Source organism: Hoplias malabaricus, chromosome 13 (assembly GCF_029633855.1).
Source record: "Hoplias malabaricus isolate fHopMal1 chromosome 13, fHopMal1.hap1, whole genome shotgun sequence".
Taxonomy (NCBI): Eukaryota; Metazoa; Chordata; class Actinopteri; order Characiformes; family Erythrinidae; genus Hoplias; species Hoplias malabaricus.
The window spans coordinates 4,258,844-4,277,151 of record NC_089812.1 but is presented as its reverse complement, the minus strand read 5'-3'; the positions used below and the strand labels follow the sequence as shown (position 1 = coordinate 4,277,151).

Genomic DNA, 18,308 nt, shown 5'->3' with positions numbered 1-18,308 from the left:
CGCTGTGAGCTGCATGAGTGAAAGACAACTCTGGAACCTCTCCGAACTTGATACTGCGGAGTTTCTCTAGAGTTCATGTGTGAAGGAGGCATGAGACACAGTTTGCAGAATGGTCAACAACAACATGCTGGATGCCAGAGGCCACTAATCACTACCCATACTTGTTTACTTTGAAAGAAAATTATGGACTGCTTCAGCACAGAGCGGTGATCATGTGGTTTAACAGACAAAGCTAATAACCATTCAGCCGCAGTTTGAGTTTAGACCCCGGAATTCCAATACAAAGATGTTGAATGTGACCCAACATGGCGGTCACTTACGGAACCAGCATCCTTCCGCTTCGTCGCTCTCAGGTGTCACACTTCCATTTGGTGGAAGAAAAAAAAGAAAGGCACTGCGATTGAGGTCTGATCTCCTTTCATTCCCAACACATGACGGAGATGTGAGGGGAGGTAGAGAAGGCGGGTGAGGGTGGGGGGAGTGGGGACCAAGGCAGACACCAAACAGTCAGACTGAGCTTTGAAAGAGTCAGCTTTGAGGATCCCTGTTTGGATTCCCCCACAATGGAGTCTCTTTGAAGTGGCTGTCAGAGCAAATGCACTCTGAAACTCTTAGTGCTCAGCATGAGTGCTCAGTAGCACTCTCCCCTCTCAAATCTCCCCCACCCTCATCACATTTCTGTCCATCTATTCCACTCTGCCATCACACAAATTCCATTTAAATACACTTGAATAGATCTAAGAACTGGCTGATTTGCATTGGACCTTCCCTTTTTTTTTCCCCCACCACCATCAGCCTGAGCAAGGCTCGAAGCTTTTGTGGATAATTATGGGGTCGGGAAAGAGGGGGAAAATGAGCTGAAAGATACATCTGCATGTGGCAGAGAGAGAGAGAGAGAGAACAATGCCACCAATCAAAAGCACCCTGCTGTTAAATACAAGTGTCTCTGACCAATGCTGTCCCTAAGAAGCCACAGTAGTAAATAGGTTGCTGTCTACATGTGCTTATATACCCTCTGTCTTAGTCTAACACAGCTGTGCAGACAACGACACAGTGGACAGCATAATGGACACATGCTAAGATTTCTGTCCACCTGCTCTCAGAGGTGAGGGTGATCCAATGGCCTAATTGTAGCGTGCTAATTACCTAGACATATGTGTGCGAAGGACTGATAGTAGGTGTCTCACATCTTATCATCAACACAACACTGAAATACTTCACAAAAACCTAAAGCTAATCTCTATATATCGATATAAAATGGTCATACAGCTGTTCAGGACATGAGCAAAACCTGTGCAACTCAGACATGAGACATGCCAATGGTGATATATCAAGGTACAATTTATGAGGTGTACATATTGCTCCCAGTGTGGTGTGTTCTCCCTGTGTCTGCGTGGGTTTCCTCCGGGTGACTGTCTGTGAGGAGTGTGGTGTGTTCTCCCTGTGTCTGCGTGGGTTTCCTCCGGGTGACTGTCTGTGAGGAGTGTGGTGTGTTCTCTCTGTGTCTGTGTGGGTTTCCTCCGGGTGACTGTCTGTGAGGAGTGTGGTGTGTTCTCCCTGTGTCTGCGTGGGTTTCCTCCGGGTGACTGTCTGTGAAAAGTGTGGTGTGTTCTCTCTGTGTCTGTGTGGGTTTCCTCCGGGTGACTGTCTGTGAGGAGTGTGGTGTGTTCTCCCTGTGTCTGCGTGGGTTTCCTCCGGGTGACTGTCTGTGAGGAGTGTGGTGTGTTCTCCCTGTGTCTGCGTGGGTTTCCTCCGGGTGACTGTCTGTGAGGAGTGTGGTGTGTTCTCCCTGTGTCTGCGTGGGTTTCCTCCGGGTGACTGTCTGTGAAAAGTGTGGTGTGTTCTCTCTGTGTCTGCGTGGGTTTCCTCCGGGTGCTCCGGTTTCCTCCCACAGTCCAAAAACACACGTTGGTAGGTGGATTGGTGACTCAAAAGTGTCCATAGTTGTGAGTGTGTGAGTGAATGTTTGTGTGTGTCTGTGTTGCCCTGTGAAGGACTGGCGCCCCCTCCAGGGTGTATTCTCGCCATGCGCCCAATGATTCCAGGTAGGCTCTGGACCCACCACAACCCTGAACTGGATAAGGGTTACAGACAATGAATGAATGAACAATTTAAATATTCACCCACCTCTTTTGTCATTATATGGTAAATGTTTCAAAGTTCTAAAACTGACAATTAACATATTTGGGAGCCTTTGGTTCAATAAAGAACCCTGTTTTTAAGAGATGTGTGAGTGTGAAGAACATTTTACAGGTTTAAAAATTCATCATTCTGAAGGTTCTTTACCCTTTAAAACAAATCAACAAAAATTATTCTTTATAACATTGCTCAAAAAAAGCATGCGCATCAATTCGTTCTTTTCTTTCAACCCCTACTGCCCTTGTATTTTGCTCTCTGCCACACCATAATCAACCACATTGTGTCATAGTACAACTCACTGGGCCCTAATATTGCTCCCTGCAGAACTCCACCGCACAACGCCCCTGTTATTCCAAGACCAGCTCACATCAGACAGATCCTGCTAGTCCAGAGACGTTCTAGATTAGACAGCAGTTACATGTGCACCACTCTCCTGCAGAGTTAACCCAATTCTTCCATCAGGGTGGCGAAAATAATTACATCATCTCCGCGCTTGTCTAGCAGCCCAGCATGTGTTCTGGTGCCATACAAGCCCCGAAGCCATGTCAACCCTCCACAAAAGCACAGCTATCACATGGCCCCAAATTACCCCTCTCCGAACAACAGCACCTTCCCTCTGCCACACGCTAACGACCCTTGACTGCTACTGCACTCTTTCCGCTTCTCATATTGTCCTCGACTGCCCACACCACTGTTAACTTCTAATTTGTCTGTCTGCACAGCGGCAGCGGCAGAAGGCAGACGTTCATGGAGTTCTTCTGTTGTTGTTGTTGTTGTTTGTGGACTGCTTCCTCTGTGCTTCTTCCTCTATTATTTGGAGCACTGACAGAGGCCATTTTCTTCTGGTTCTGGCAGATGACGGGCTGCAACACAGTCCCTACTGCTTTTGAGTATTTGCAAGATTCGGCGTCCTTAAAAATAATAAATCCTTAGATGTGAAAGGCTTACGGATAACAGTAGCCTAAGTGAACCATTCCATTATCATTTCAACAACGTGTTTCTAATTTAACAACGGGTTGCGGGGTAAATACTAATAATCTCAGGCTCGGTGACCTCCAATTCTCCTGCAAAGCCTTGTTTACATTCTTGTGAATTTACTTTCCTCATGTTTGTGCAATGACTGCTACACGGTTGTTTACTGGTGGGTCACAGAGTTAAGCTTTGGCTCATACCATTAAATTCCATCTGGGAATAAATGCATATCTGCTTCTGTTAGTACAGGTAAGTTCATGTTCACTGCTGAAATGTACCACAGCTGTATTGTGTTTTATGTATAAATCTTGTGCGGTTAATGACATTACTTCTGCATGATCTGATCTCAGACAGTAGGTCTTCTAGTGATTATATGTTCCCTGTGTTGATTAGACAAGCTACACACAAGCCCAAAGACACTGTGCTCAATGCCAGAAACTCCAGTAGCTGACCGTGGAGCAGTGCATCTGCAGTTTGGAGCGATGGAGCTCGGGACAGTACCTTTAGAATGAAATGGATGTACCCTTGTGATCACCCAACATCACTATCTGACCGCAGTGAAGTGGCTGAATGCAATCAAACGTTCACAGTTGTGTTAGCAGTGATTCTGCAGTTTCCTCAGAAAAGTAGAAAACATCTTCTCTTTTAAAGAGTTGATAAAGTGGCTCGACTCTGGAAGATGGCAAAAACCATGCTGATCATGGATCTGTCATTTCTCACTGGGCGAGTACTCAGTACTAAACCTGAGCATTCGTCAAAAGGAAATAATAATGGCTACATCAACTGCAGTGAAAAATACAAAAACTGTTTTAAAACTTCAGTGTGAACCCAAGGTGATTTCAAAATCAGTATTTTTGAATTTTGATGGACGTGTATTCACTGGAGCGAGCTACTGCCAGACTGCACCGTGCAAGGGCAGCCACTTTTGAACATTCATTCATTCATTTATTGTCTGTAACCCTTAACCAGTTCAGGGTCGCGGTGGGTCCAGAGCCTACCTGGAATCATTGGGCGCAAGACGGGAATACACCCTGGAGGGGGCGCCAGTCCTTCACAGGGCAACACACACTCACATTCACAGGGAGAACACACCACACTCCTCACAGACAGTCACCCAGAGGAAGCCCACGCAGACACAGTTAGAACACACCACACTCCTCACAGACATTCGCCCGGAGGAAGCCCACGCAGACACAGAGAGAACACACCACACTCCTCACAGACAGTCACCCGGAGGAAACCCACACAGACACAGGGAGAACGCACCACACTCCTCACAGACAGTCACCCGGAGGAAACCCACGCGGACACAGGGAGAACACACCACACTCCTCACAGACAGTCACCCGGAGGAAACCCACGCAGACACAGAGAGAACGCACCACACTCCTCACAGACAGTCACCCGGAGGAAACCCACGCAGACACAGGGAGAACGCACCACACTCCTCACAGACAGTCACCCGGAGGAAACCCACGCAGACACAGGGAGAACGCACCACACTTCTCACAGACAGTCACCCGGAGCGGGATTCAAACACACAACCTCCAGGTCCCTGGAGCTGTGTGACTGCAACACCTACCTGCTGCGCCACCGTGCCGCCCCCACTTTTGAACAGTGGAATATAATAGACTTTTTTTAGAGATCTGTTAATTTAAGTTGCTAAGTTTATCTCAAAATACGTGTGCATTTTGTATTTTCCTGTTGTTGATTTCCGTTGTTTGTGGTCGGTTCGTTATCTGAGGAGCCACAATGATTAACATTGTTCCAGTGAACTCTTTTCTTGTGGATTTTAGTAAATTGCAGACATGTGTATGTAAATGATGTTGTGATAACACACATTTAAATATTGTATAGCAATTAACATTGTGTACTGTCTCCTTTTTTTGAAAATAATGTCCTTTAAAAACTTAAGTGTTAGAACAGGGCGGCACGGTGGCGCAGCAGGTAGCGTCGCAGTCACACAGCTCCAGGGGCCTGGAGGTTGTGGGTTCGATTCCCGCTCCGGGTGACTCTCTGTGAGGAGTGTGGTGTGTTCTCTCTGTGTCTGCGTGGGTTTCCTCCGGGTGACTGTCTGTGAGGAGTGTGGTGTGTTCTCCCTGTGTCTGCGTGGGTTTCCTCCAGGTGACTGTCTGTGAGGAGTGTGGTGTGTTCTCCCTGTGTCTGCGTGGGTTTCCTCCGGGTGCTCCGGTTTCCTCCCACAGTCCAAAAACACACGTTGGTAGGTGGATTGGCAACTCAAAAGTGTCCGTAGGTGTGAATGTGTGTTGCCCTGTGAAGGACTGGCGCCCCCTCCAGGGTGTATTCCCGCCTTGCGCCCAATGATTCCAGGTAGGCTCTGGACCCACCGCGACCCTGAATTGGATAAGCGGTTTCAGATAATGAATGTTAGAACATTTTATATTGTGATAGTTATCGAGATTGATCAATATAGAAAATGTATTGCGATAACATTGTGATAACTATATCGCTCAGCTCTAGTGACAAGGTACGTACGCCTGAATATTCTTGTAGTTGGAGCAAAACCTCACAAACCAAAGCAAAGTCTTTTATCCAAATGGTTTTAAAGCATCGATACACTTCTTTTCTTCAGGGAATTTAGCTGAATCTTTGAAATTACTTGGAAAAATGAAAGCCGCAGAAAGGTTTTGACTAAATAAGGATATGATTGGAAAAGACCCCCCCCTCCAGACATTACATAGAACCATCAACGTGAAAAACATAAGCATGAAGAATGTGAAAAGAGGGCGATCTGGCAGCTGATCTGTAATAAAGTGACACAGGAAGCACTGAAAGTTTTCACCCCCCCCGAGACACAACAAGCACGCTTGGCCGCGCAGAGCGTAGCAAGAGGGCACCAAACCCGAGAGCTTCTGGCAGGGTCCTGCCTGAGGGATTACATATGTCTGCTCTCCTTAACAGCTTTTAGCTGCTGTCCAGAAAAAGGAGGGTGCGCATAAGCTGACCATAATGAGACTGAGATCATTTGGCAGAGCAAGCTTGCACTATTTCCATCCTAATGTTGCCATGTTTCTTTCCTACTGAAGCAGTCATGTGACCTCTCTCTCTCTCTCTCATACTGTTATCATTAATTAACTAGAACTGAGGTCCATATGCTGAGCGACTATCGCTCTCCACTCTCTGAATTCATGCAGAGGACAGACTCCTTTGGATTAAAAGTCTAACGTTACGTTTGAGGAACAGCGTTTTACGTCAATGGCTGCTTGCATTACTTTATCATTTCTCAATCCGGTCAGCGGTCACAGTGTTCCCGAATATGACAGCGTTCAGAGAAAAGACAGAATCATCAACAGAGCTTCAGGTTCAGGGCTGTCATTTTACACCACTCTAGTTTCAGATGTCACAATACAGACAGAAGTTCTTGGATACGTTTTTTTTCCCTCAGAAACTTCCTCCGAATGAAGGGCATTAATATGAAATGTCTCCTCTCTTCGCTGCAGTATCAGATTCTATTTTTTGGAACTGCTTTAGCTGAGATCATGTGAAATGGCTGTGAGGACTGACTGTATTCAGTCTTGAGCATATTAGTGAGGTCACTAACACAGTAAATCAGACCTGAACCAGTCAAGCCTCCATTTGGAATTCAACCCTGTGATTTTAACTGGTCCAGAGCTTTCCATGACACCAACAATCAGCCCCCTAGTGTTCACTAGTGTGTGTGGAAATGTGTGTTTCACTGCACGGATTGGGTTAATTAAAGTAAGGTAAATAAAGTGATTCCGATTCTGATTCTAAACACGTGTGAACAATTAAATGTGTCCAAAGTGTAGACTATGAATGTTTATTATAAATAAATATATACTCTGTTTAGTGCAAAGCCCATGTCCCCTTCACTAACATGCAATTGTACACTGTCTCTGTCGATAACTCGGTGCAAAACAGTAGAATCGTGTCTTGTTCTTTCAAATGCATTTCACTGGGTTTACATTCGAAGTTTTAAAAGGTCCATATCACGGAGAATCCAATACTGAACTTTCTGGGATAAAAGTGTGTGATGTAGTATGTAAACACACAAACATACAGTAATCCCTCGCTACTTTGCGGTTCATCTTTCATGGATTCGCTACTTTTTCACGAATTCACTACTTTGCGGTTCAACTTTCACGGATTCGCTACTTTTTCACGAATTCACTACTTTGTGGTTCAACTTTCGCGGATTCGCTACTTTGTGGTTCAACTTTCGCGGATTCGCTACTCTGTGGTTCAACTTTCACGGATTCGCTACTTTTTCACGGATTCGCTACTTTGTGGTTCAACTTTCGCGGATTCGCTACTTTGCGGTTCAACTTTCGCGGATTCGCTACTCCACGGTTCATCTTTCACGAATTCGATACTTCACGTGTTTTTTCAAGGGGGCTTTTTTATTATTTCCATGTATTAGACGAGGCCAGTAGGTGACACAATGTATAATTTTAATGTTTCTTACGTACAGTACGTGTATTGTTCACGTCCACATCCGAGTGAAATTTACTGACGCTAAATCACAGCTTAGGAATGACTCTATTAAAGAAACTGGTAGGATATCACATGTAGTTCCAGCTGAAAAACATTATAGAATGACTGTTTAATGCAAAGAGTGGGTTGTTAACAGTAACAGGGAGGGGTTTAAAAGTCCAAATACTCGTTAAATACATAAAAAATATATCTTTCCTCTACTTCGCGGAAATTCGCGGATCCCTTTGCGGAGGGATCACTGTATTCCTATTTGTGCTGCTCACTCAACAGCCCATTTGTGTTTGAGAATAAAGCTCCAAAAAAGTCGACCTAATGTTTATTTGATGTCACAAAAACCAGCGCTCACACCTCAGCCTCCACCCATCCGCAGTGATGTTATAAGTGGTGTTTCAGTTCATTTACATACATCAGTGTTAAAGGTTTGGTATCCCAAAAACTTTTAATAATAATGATGATAAAATAATACATTACAATGTGCAATTGTTATCCATTGGAATATAATCCAAATACAGGGATGTAGAACATTCACTGAAGCAACTCATAACGCTGCCCCTTTAAGAAACCTTGGACTAGACTCTCAACAACACTATCACTTTTGTAACATTCTTAGAACTACACAAGAGCACCTACCCAATGCTGTAAGTGTAAAATGAGTTTAACTGGTCCTTGGTATCGTTTAAAGTACCTCTCTTTTTAAGACTGTACACCAGATCTACAGAAGTACCCTGACAGAACTACATCTCTACACTTTAAAGTGCACTTACTGCTGCTTTAACCCTGTGGTAAGTGTAATTCTGTTTGATTGACAGATCAATTCATTGTTCCCAGTAATAACTGCGATAAACGATGTTATTACTTTATGCCACTGATATAATGATAATACAAGAGCATAACAATGCAGTGCAGCCCTTTAAAAGAGCAATGAACTTTTGGCAAAAACTTATTTACTTTCAATATTCAGACTCTGGAAACGGAATATAAGTAAATATCCTAAATAAATAAACCCTCAATAAAATAAAAACTTAGTAAGTAGCGTGACATAAAGTCTCCAGAACAGAGAGACCAGAGAAAACCAGAGAAAACAGCGTTCCTTTTTATGTAAACAACCATTGGCAGCAAAAACAGTGAGCGATACTGAGGTCAACAAAAATCACTGAGGCACATTACTGAGGTCCACACATTGTACAATATAATTATTGTCAAAAGCCTGCTGACACCTACACCTTTATAAATTTTATTTATAGCACCTTTAATGCCAGCCCAACAATAAAAAAAGTCAAAACAGCACTTTCCACCCATTCTCTGTCTCCACCTGCCTTACCTGGAGCAGGGCTCGGCACAGTCGGACACAGAAAAGCCTGGAAACTGGACACACACAGTTCACTCACAGTCCCCATCACTACCAGGGTCCAAGAGATCTGACGGCTTTAACGAAATGTGCCAGCCGGCGCTCTCTCGCGACTTCCTCTCTCTGTCTTTCTCTTCTCCAATTTTAGAGTGATGGAAGACGAGTGTGTGTCAGTCCAGCAGCCATTCCCCAGGCTGTGAAGGGCTTGCTCTTGGCTGTGTGGGGGGCGACTGCTCTTTAACTGGTCATTCCTGAGTGTGTGCGATGTGTGCGAGACAGGGAGAGAGAGAGAGAGAGAGAGAGAGAGAGAGAGAGAGAGAGAGAAGATGAAGCCTCCGTCCTTTGTGACAATATCACTTCATCTCTGGAGCGATTTTCTGAAATCACGCAATCGCACTCAGCCTTCTGCTTTAGTTGCACAGCGACTTAAAACTCAACACTGTAAAACCCCTCCTTCCTTCCCTCGCTCCCTCCTTTCTCTGCTAGCATGCGTTTCATTCGCTCTCTCTCTCTCTTTGCTCAGTGACTGTATAAGGTAGATCTTAGGTCTCACAGACTGCCCCCCCCCCACACACACACACACACACACCAGTGTATTAGCACAAGTCAGCAATCAGATTGACCCACCTTCCTCTTTACACATAAAAACATTCCCCAACCAAACGACACGTGCTACATTTTGTAAAACTTTAACCACTCAATTGTTCTGTAAGAATCTAATTAAATTTAATTCAACTGTAAAGGGCTCATAGCTTTGATATAAAAGCGTCTACGCAATTTGTAAACATTGTTAAAGCAGTTCACATAGAAACTCAGGGCTACACACTCGACTCCAACGGACCACAAAAGCAGTTACCCACGTTCCGTCAAGCGTCAAGAAAGTTCAAACCATTCCAACGGACTCTGACATCGACCAATAGGAACAAGGAGGGGCACGGACTGACGACGGATGAAAAGACAAAATGGAGGAGAGGTGGATCGGGGCAGTGCACTCTTTCCCACTTCTGTATGACGCCAGATTGTCAGAATAAAAGATTCACTTTGTCATGTGCCAGCCTGGCACAGTGTGAGTGTGTGTGTCGCCCTGTGAAGGACTGGCGCCCCCTCCAGGGTGTGTTCCTGCCTTGTGTCCAATGATTCTGGGTAGGCTCTGGACCCACTGCGACCCTGAACTGGATACGGGTTACAGATAATGAATGAATGAATGAATGAGTTCTGGTTTGTCCAGTTTTGGACGGTCCATATTTCCTTCCAGGTGTAAACCGTCTTGTTTCCCACTGGATTTAGAGCTACAAGCTCCGCCCCTGCTTTAGCCATGTACACGCCGTCTAGACGGACCATCTACCGCTCCGTCCTTGCGTTGTCTGGTGTGTAGACGCCTAAGCTGCTGAAACAACGGGTTCTTGGTTTAAGCTGATGTCACAAAAACTAAGATGTCTCCATTTTTGCCCAGTTTTAGTTTAATACATCATTTCAACACAGCAGCTCTCCTTCACACTGTGTGAATGAACCAATAGAAATGCTACAATTTTGCTTGGAATTAAATCTTTTTGATTTCTTCTGTAAAGTTGCTCTTTTGGAGACACATTTGTCTTTGGACAGCGATGACAAGCAGCTGACAGCAAGCCCATGATGAGGTCATGAGGAGTGTCCCCACACTGACTGCTCTTAGAATGAGGGACGATATGCAGCAGCCAATCAGAACAGAGGACATAGAAATCGTTTTTATTAAAAAGACACAGTACCAAAAATCCTTATCATGTATTCATTCATTCAATCGTCGTCTGTAACTGCTTTTCAGTTCAGGGTCACAGTCCAGAGTCCACAACCTACACGAAGTCACTGGGAGCAAGGCAGGAACACACCCTGGAGGGGGCACCAGTCCATCACAGGGCACCACACACTCTCTAACTCTCCTTCGAATCATTCTTCATTTTAATTCTATCAAACTGTCCGTTCTCAGAGATGAAAAAAAGAGGCTGGAAATCTTTTAATGTCATAATATTGTGGAGAATGTATTAGGACTCTTTGTGATACATGAGCCACATAAAGGTGATGAGAGCCCTGGGGCAGAACCGAAACGTGAAGGAGCTGTACGCGTCTGTGCCGACTGCTTTCTGGGGCAGAGGCACGTTCTGTTGTTTGAAATATACAGCATTTTACAGACATCTTGAGGGTTGTTAATGTTTTCCTAAGCTCCTCCATGATCTTAAATAGCCATTTTCACTGTTCAGTCTCATAAAATCTCCACATATTTATCAAGATGGCATTGTTGCTTGGCAACAGGTAGCTGAGGTGATTTTCTGCTTTGCTGGAAGAAATGGAATGATTTATGTTATTTTTCTAACATACATTACTACTACTGAGTAAACTACACACACACACACAGGGCGCTTTTCCACAGCATGGAACCTACACGACTCGATTTTTTCACTGGCAAAATCTGGTCTTAGAACCGGGTTGTTGTTTTTTTGTCGCTGCTCGGTTACAGTTACATTCGTAGGTACTTAATGTGACGTGTGAACCCTGCAGAGCTCTGATTGGCCAGAGACCTGTCAATCACCATGGACTCTCAGCGACAGCTCGTAATGTCCCCCGAGGGGTTTCTGAAGAGGGTCAAACGCTCCAGCAAAAGCCGAACGTGGGTCTAGGAAAAGTGATCAGTGAGAACTGGGGCACGGCGCCATGATCTTTGAACTATCACAAATGCAATGGCATTGATTCACTCAACATGCTTGCAGGAGAACCCTAACTCCACAGACTCGCATTTCCCCGAGTGATGGAGGAGAGGGAGGGCCATCCCATGCACTCAGATGCACATTCACTCACACACACGGGGAGTGACAAGGAGTGCAACATCAAGTAGACAGTGAACAATGAAACGTGGGGAGAGAGAGAGAGAGAAACAGAAAGAAAGCAATAGAAAGAGAAACAGAGAGAGAGAGAGAGAAACAGAGAGAAAGAGAGAGAGAAACAAAGAAAGAGAAAGAAACAAAGAAAGAGAGAGAAAGAAACAGAGAGAGAGAGAAACAGAGAGAGAGAGAGAGAGAGAGAGAGAGATGTGTGGGGGGGAGGCAAAAGCCACAGTGCACATTCATGAGCTGCAGAGTCAGGGAGGGAAAGTGCTGCAGCTGCATGTCAGAGGAACAAACCCATCAGATGTGGGACACACACACACAGACACACACATACATATACACACACACACACACACACATACATATACACACACACACACACAGAGACACAGACAGCTTTCCGTAAACTCAGCAAAGTCCTCACACTTCACATTTTATTATGCACTTCCACTTTTAGTTTGCACTTCCACGTTGACCCGACCCGATTCCTGAACTCTCCACAACCCAAAGGTTTACAGAGTTCATCTTGTGACGCGGCACTGAGGGGAAATCTATTTTCAAAACGTACTGTTTGTTGTTTAGTTCACGCAGCTCCAGATGATGTCAGTCTGACCCTAACGTTTGTGTATATTAGCATTTAGCATTCTGTAAAATGTACTTTCGGTCGACTTTTGGCTCCACACCCTCACAAAAGTAAGTAGTGAAACATAAAATAACAGAGAAAGCGTTTCTGATAAAGTGGCCAGCATTCAGTACGGGTCAAAGGTCAAACTGAGATGACCAAAGTAATAAAAGTGGACTAAATATCTGTATCTCTTAAAATATCTGCTACAAACGAAACATTTGTAATTCCTTTTCCATTATTTTTAACTTAAAACGGAATGAAGGTTGGTCTAGTCTTGACTCCAACTGCTTTACCTCAGAATCTTATAAACAACTAGTATCTCTCAGTTTAAAAAGCGCTGCAATGTCGCCCCCGTGTGGCCACGCAGTGGAACAATGCACGAGGCAGAGCAGACAACATGCTATTTCAGTTCCCTACAGACAAACACACGACAAACCACTGGGAGCAGCTGCAAACTCGTCTCACTGGATCATCACAGGGGATGTGTCGGACTTTTCAGAGATAAAATGTCACCAAACAGACTCCCTAGGCCCTGACAGAAAGTCACAGCCTATTTTTCACTCTTCACACGGTGTAGCATCTCTCTCTCTCGCCTGAGGAGAAGTGGAGAGCTGAAAACACCCACACAGACGCTCCTCTTCCTCACCTACGACACACTGCGCATGACTGTGTGGGGGCTTGGGAGCGAGCCACAGGAAAGGGCTCATGTTTTAAACATAACCAAGGTTTTTAGCCACATTTATCCCTTAAGTAGTGGTCACCTTTTCCTCTTGTTGACAAGGACTTCCTTAGTCGCACACAGCGCCACCAACTGGGGGGAGAGAGAAGGCAAGCGCATACTTCCTCTGTGCCATTTGACAGCTCAGCACACTCGGAGGAGAACACTATCTGTCCAGCTCTGCCATGCTAGTTAATGTTGCCGGAGACAGGAGTACATTGTTATTTAGCACCTTTACAAGGGCGCTAGGCAAATAGGAGCGCCACTGAGCATGCTGGGAACTCCCCCAGCAGCGTGGGTATGAAAGGATGTGTAGCTGGCAAAACCGACTACATACTTCTACATCTTCTTTTCCAGAATAATTGATGAGATTTTAAAAATCTGTTACTTTAATTAACACTTTAGTTACATGGTTTACAACAGCAGTTCTGGGAACACCACACAACGCACTTTACTAGGCTTTTGACAACCTCGCTGTTGGTTGTTGATGCTGAAGCTGCGTGCAGAGTCTGAAAACATGTCAAACCTGCTGGAGGACCCAGGGGTAAAGAGAAAAGAGCATTACCAATGGCATGGCGGCTTTTCTTTGAGCGAGTTCAAATGTGTTTCATCTCTTTAGCGTGCTCTGAATGTGGGTGGTAGAGAGCTCTAGAAGCGCAGGTGCTTCACACAAGCAGCCCACACACACACACACTTTCACAGAATCTGTGCAGGCAGAGAAAACAGCAGTTCATCAGCTGTCACTTATAATGACTCACGCTTTGTCCGTCTGATCTGATTCTCTCTCTTTCTCTGTGTCTCTCTCTCTCTGTGTGTGTCTCTCTCTCTCTCTTTCCGTCTCTCGCTCTCTTTCTCTCTCTGTCTTTCTCCGTCTCTCCCTCTCTCCGTCTTTTTCCATCTCTCTCTCTCTCTCCGTATTTCTGTCTGTCTCTCTCTCCGTCTCTTTCCGTCTCTCTCTCTCTCTTTCTGTCTTTCTCCATCTCTCTCTCTTTGTCTCTCTCCGTCTCTCTTTCTGTCTGTCTCTCTCTCCATCTGTCTTTTTCCGTCTCTCTCTCTCTCTCTCTTTCTCCATCTCTCTCTCTTTGTCTCTCTCCGTCTCTCTTTCTGTCTGTCTCTCTCTCTCCGTCTCTCTGTCTTTTTCCGTCTCTCTTTTTTTTGTCTGTCTCTCTTTCTCTCTTTCTTTCTCTCCCTCTCTTCATGTTTGTCTCTTATTTTGTTTCTCTGTCTCTCTCTTTCTCTGTGTCTCTCTCTCTGTCTCTCTGTCTCTCTCTCTCCGTCTGTCTCTGTCTGTCTCTCTCCGTCTCTCTGTCTCTCTCTCAGATCTAGGTTCAGCCGTCTCTGCTGAGCTCGGTGCCTAAAAGCAAGACTGAAGGTCAACAGCACCGATGTCTTTATGAATTTGACTCATTCGATCGGCACTGACTGTAGTGACCACTCGCACTAATCACACATCTGGAGACGATGCAGTCAGCGATCAGCAAACGGGATGCTTTCTCCATGAAACCTGCAACGTGAGTCAAAGAAACCCGTCAGTGAGAGGGAACTAGGATGTGATCATTGTATGTACTCAGAAGCCTCATTTGTATTTACACACATTTCTGGAAATGCATTTTTCCTCTGTGTTTTTCTCTGCAATTTGGCTTCCTCTTCATAAAAAAATAATCTAAATAAATAAAACAAGGGGCGATGAGAGATGGACCTCACTTTGTTATTGTACTGGATTCATAAAGCATTACAGGAACATTCTTATTCCACCGTAAACAAGTGTGATTGGAAAGGAATAAAAGAATAAGCATTAAAACAGCAAAAGTAAAATGATGCAAAGGGGATTTTCACTCTCATCCACAAAGAGACTGCTGTTCATTGATTGGTCACTGGCCAGGCATTAAGGACCTGGACAGGAGGCAGATTAACAAACAACCTAATTAGAATGGACTGTGGAGTCAACCAATCAGCATTGGATTTCCAGTGGTTGGGACCACGTTTGGACAACGTCACTCTGGGTCACCTGGGAGTCCTAGATACATCACTGACTGCAGACCCTTTACTGTAGGGTCACTGTACAACTACCACACGTTTACTGATACATGTTTACAATATGATAAATGGACTGTCTGTTACAATTTTAATGTCCATGTTTAAAGCAGAGCTGCCAGGAATGTTTATGTTCACCATCATTCGCTCAGAGTTTCAGCTTTATCTCATCCATCTCATCATTAGGTGTGAGGAGTGTGGTGTGTTCTCCCTGTGTCTGCGTGGGTTTCCTCCAGGTGACTGTCTGTGAGGAGTGTGGTGTGTTCTCCCTGTGTCTGCGTGGGTTTCCTCCGGATGACTGTCTGTGAGGAGTGTGGTGTGTTCTCCCTGTGTCTGCGTGGGTTTCCTCCGGGTGACTGTCTGTGAGGAGTGTGGTGTGTTCTCCCTGTGTCTGCGTGGGTTTCCTCCGGGTGACTGTCTGCGAGGAGTGTGGTGTGTTCTCCCCGTGTCTGCGTGGGTTTCCTCCGGGTGACTGTCTGTGAGGAGTAAGCCTCAAGTTGAAGCCTCTTGGACATTCCTACTCCACAGGCCTGACTTTGGGCTAAAGTTATCTAGCTAAACTGAGAAATCCTGGTTTGTGAAACACACCCTGGTCATTTTTAATTCAATATATGTTTGTCCAATCATCTTAGACTTTTTTTTTATTATTTTAGAGCTATTACAGCTTTATAAACCTAGCTATTAATACACCTGCCCTTCATGCATTCTTCCACCATGTTCAAAATGTTACTCGTAAACAAGGCTGAGATAAATTTATCCCTAAAATCCTTGACTTTACTTGTTTACCAGAAGGTCTGTAAACACCCTGATCTCCAATAAGACCCGGTTACTGCTCCCTTTTGTGTGAATCATTCCTTTAAAACAGAATAACAATCGGGGGCACGATAAGGAGGCAGGACGGGCAGAGCAGGAGCATGTCTGGCATCAAGTAAAACTGATTAGGGCTTGCGTTTCGAGGCTTAATTCCCCTTATGAGATTACAGACTGGTAAAAGAGACCCAGCTCGGTGCGATACAGACAGAGAGGCGTAGATTTCTGTGACAAGAACAGACACAGGAAGTCAGACAGACTCCGAAGGAGATAAGGAGAGTCAAGGTGGAACCCATATACACTGTGTTCCAAAGATGTTTGAAATGAATGTAAAACAAACAAAAAAATTAGCTGTGCCTGGTGCGTTGGTTAGAGGTAAATAAAGTCCCCCAGAATTATGCTCTGGAACTGTGTTCTCAGTAATACCTCTGGGGCGAGTATGAGTAATGTTTGTCATCCAGAACTAATCATCCAATATTAGCACCTGAACTCACTAATGCTTTTGTGGCTGCACTGTAAAGAGTAGGAGCTGGAATAATGGCCAAACACAACCCCTGGCAAACATTAGAGAACAAACAAATCTTTTTGTTTAAAGGAACACTACGTCATATTTCGACCTTACAATTACAGCTTCAAAATCGCCGTGATGCTCCACTGAGCTGTAACAGGGAGAACAGAGCTTCTGTGGTTGCTACTCTGGGCTCAGCACTGTAGAAACTGCACTATGTAACTTCAGGAGGAGGGTAGGAGACCACCTCCCTCTCTCGCCTCTGCTCGCCGTTTTCCGTACAGTGCTGTCAAAATTAATTACACTAGGGGGAGCCCCAGAAATAAAATAAAAAAAATAAATAAACAAATATTACCTAGTGCTCCTTTAATAGATGAAAAGTCTGGCTTTTTTAAAAACACAAATCAGACGAATTTAAATGTATCGTTTGAGATAATAACCTTTTCACTGCAGGGATTGGGTTACATGCGGAGAACAGATTCTTCTGGGTGCAGCACAGTGGCCAATAAAGTGATTCTAATTCTATAAAAAGTATAAAACCACTCTTAAGGAAAAATATAACAATTTAAATTCTTTGTATTAAGTATTAAGAATATAGCACAGGGTTAAAAACTATTCCGACGGATGTGTAGACAGTTTACAAACATTCCCTGAATAAAGCCTTTAACACCCTTTGCTCTGGGGCAAGACGCATCACGATCCTGGAGAGTGACTTCATCACCAATCCCATTTCCTAAACGTCGCTGTACACCTGTGCGCTGACCGCCAACGATTTCCATCTCCCGGGTCCTTGACCCCGTATAAAACCCCATACCGTAAATGAGTGGGGAAATAAAAATGCTTTCTTCAAAGGCTCATCTTCATTTGTTTCATTAGAACGGCACCAGACACTATTTCATCTCCTCGGCCAAAGCAGATTCATGATTCATCACTGATTATCACTTTCATGCGATCATTCACACTTCACGGCTGCTTCTCTTTAGCTCACTGTAACATTGTGGTCTTCTGCTGGAGCTGGTTCTCACTTAGTTTTCTACATGAAAACGTTGGGTCATTTTCCTCGTCTGGGGCAGCCGTGACCTGGGGGGAAGTGGGCGTGTAACCTGAAGGTTGTGGGTTCGATCCCCTTGAGCAAGGCACCTAACCCCCAACTGCTCCCTGGGCGCCTTGGCTATAGGGCCGCCCACCGCTCCGAGCGTGTGCGCTCACTGCCCCCTAGTGTCCGTTAGTATGTGTGTAAATGTGTGTTTCACTGCACGGATTGGGTTTAATAGTTGTTACGTAGTAGTTAAAGCATAGAGTTTTCTGTCCTGGTGCTTTGACATCGTCCTTTGTCTCCTCATATTTGTTTATGACTCAAAACTAGCAAAACCTACAGCCAATTTACAGCTTTCTTTCCTTCGTCTAACAGCTTGTTAAGGTCTGTGCGCACTCCTTAGTAACTGCAGAGCCATTTCAATTATATTTTGTGTCATAGCTGTGACTGCTTACCTCCCATTGTACAGAGCAAGTGAGTGGGTTGTGCATTTAGTGAGTTTCTTCTTCTGCTGTACGCTGCTGTCCATTAGAATTACAGAGAGGCCCTGAGCCATTGTGTGAAGTGCGTTGTTCCACTCTTTTATCTCCTCTTAACGGCCTGATGGCATTGTTTACCGCAGTGGTCCTGTACTCTCTGCATGTCTTTAGCACTTTTCCATAGCCCCCCACTCAGTGTTGCCTTCATATTGAACTTCCATTAAGCCGCTAATCAAATTCCAGTGCCATTAACTTTTACAGATTTCTCTGATGCAGTTCCCTCTGAGAGATGATCTCCTGTAAAG

At 44.8% G+C, this 18,308-nt stretch overlaps 1 protein-coding gene across 2 annotated transcripts in view; it reads right to left on the bottom strand.

The window, feature by feature from the left end:
• Positions 1–18,308, bottom strand: part of cyth1a (cytohesin 1a) — a 69,619-nt gene that overhangs the window by 50,489 nt on the left and 822 nt on the right. Inside the window, exon 1 of one of the 2 annotated variants that reach the window (XM_066643073.1) lies at positions 8,909–9,182. The exons of the other annotated variant lie outside the window; for it this stretch is intronic. Within the exon in view, the coding sequence (XP_066499170.1) occupies positions 8,909–8,984 (76 nt within the window). The 5' untranslated portion in view covers positions 8,985–9,182. Of the gene's footprint in view, positions 1–8,908; positions 9,183–18,308 lie in introns of those variants that run through there. 2 annotated transcript variants of the gene reach the window in all.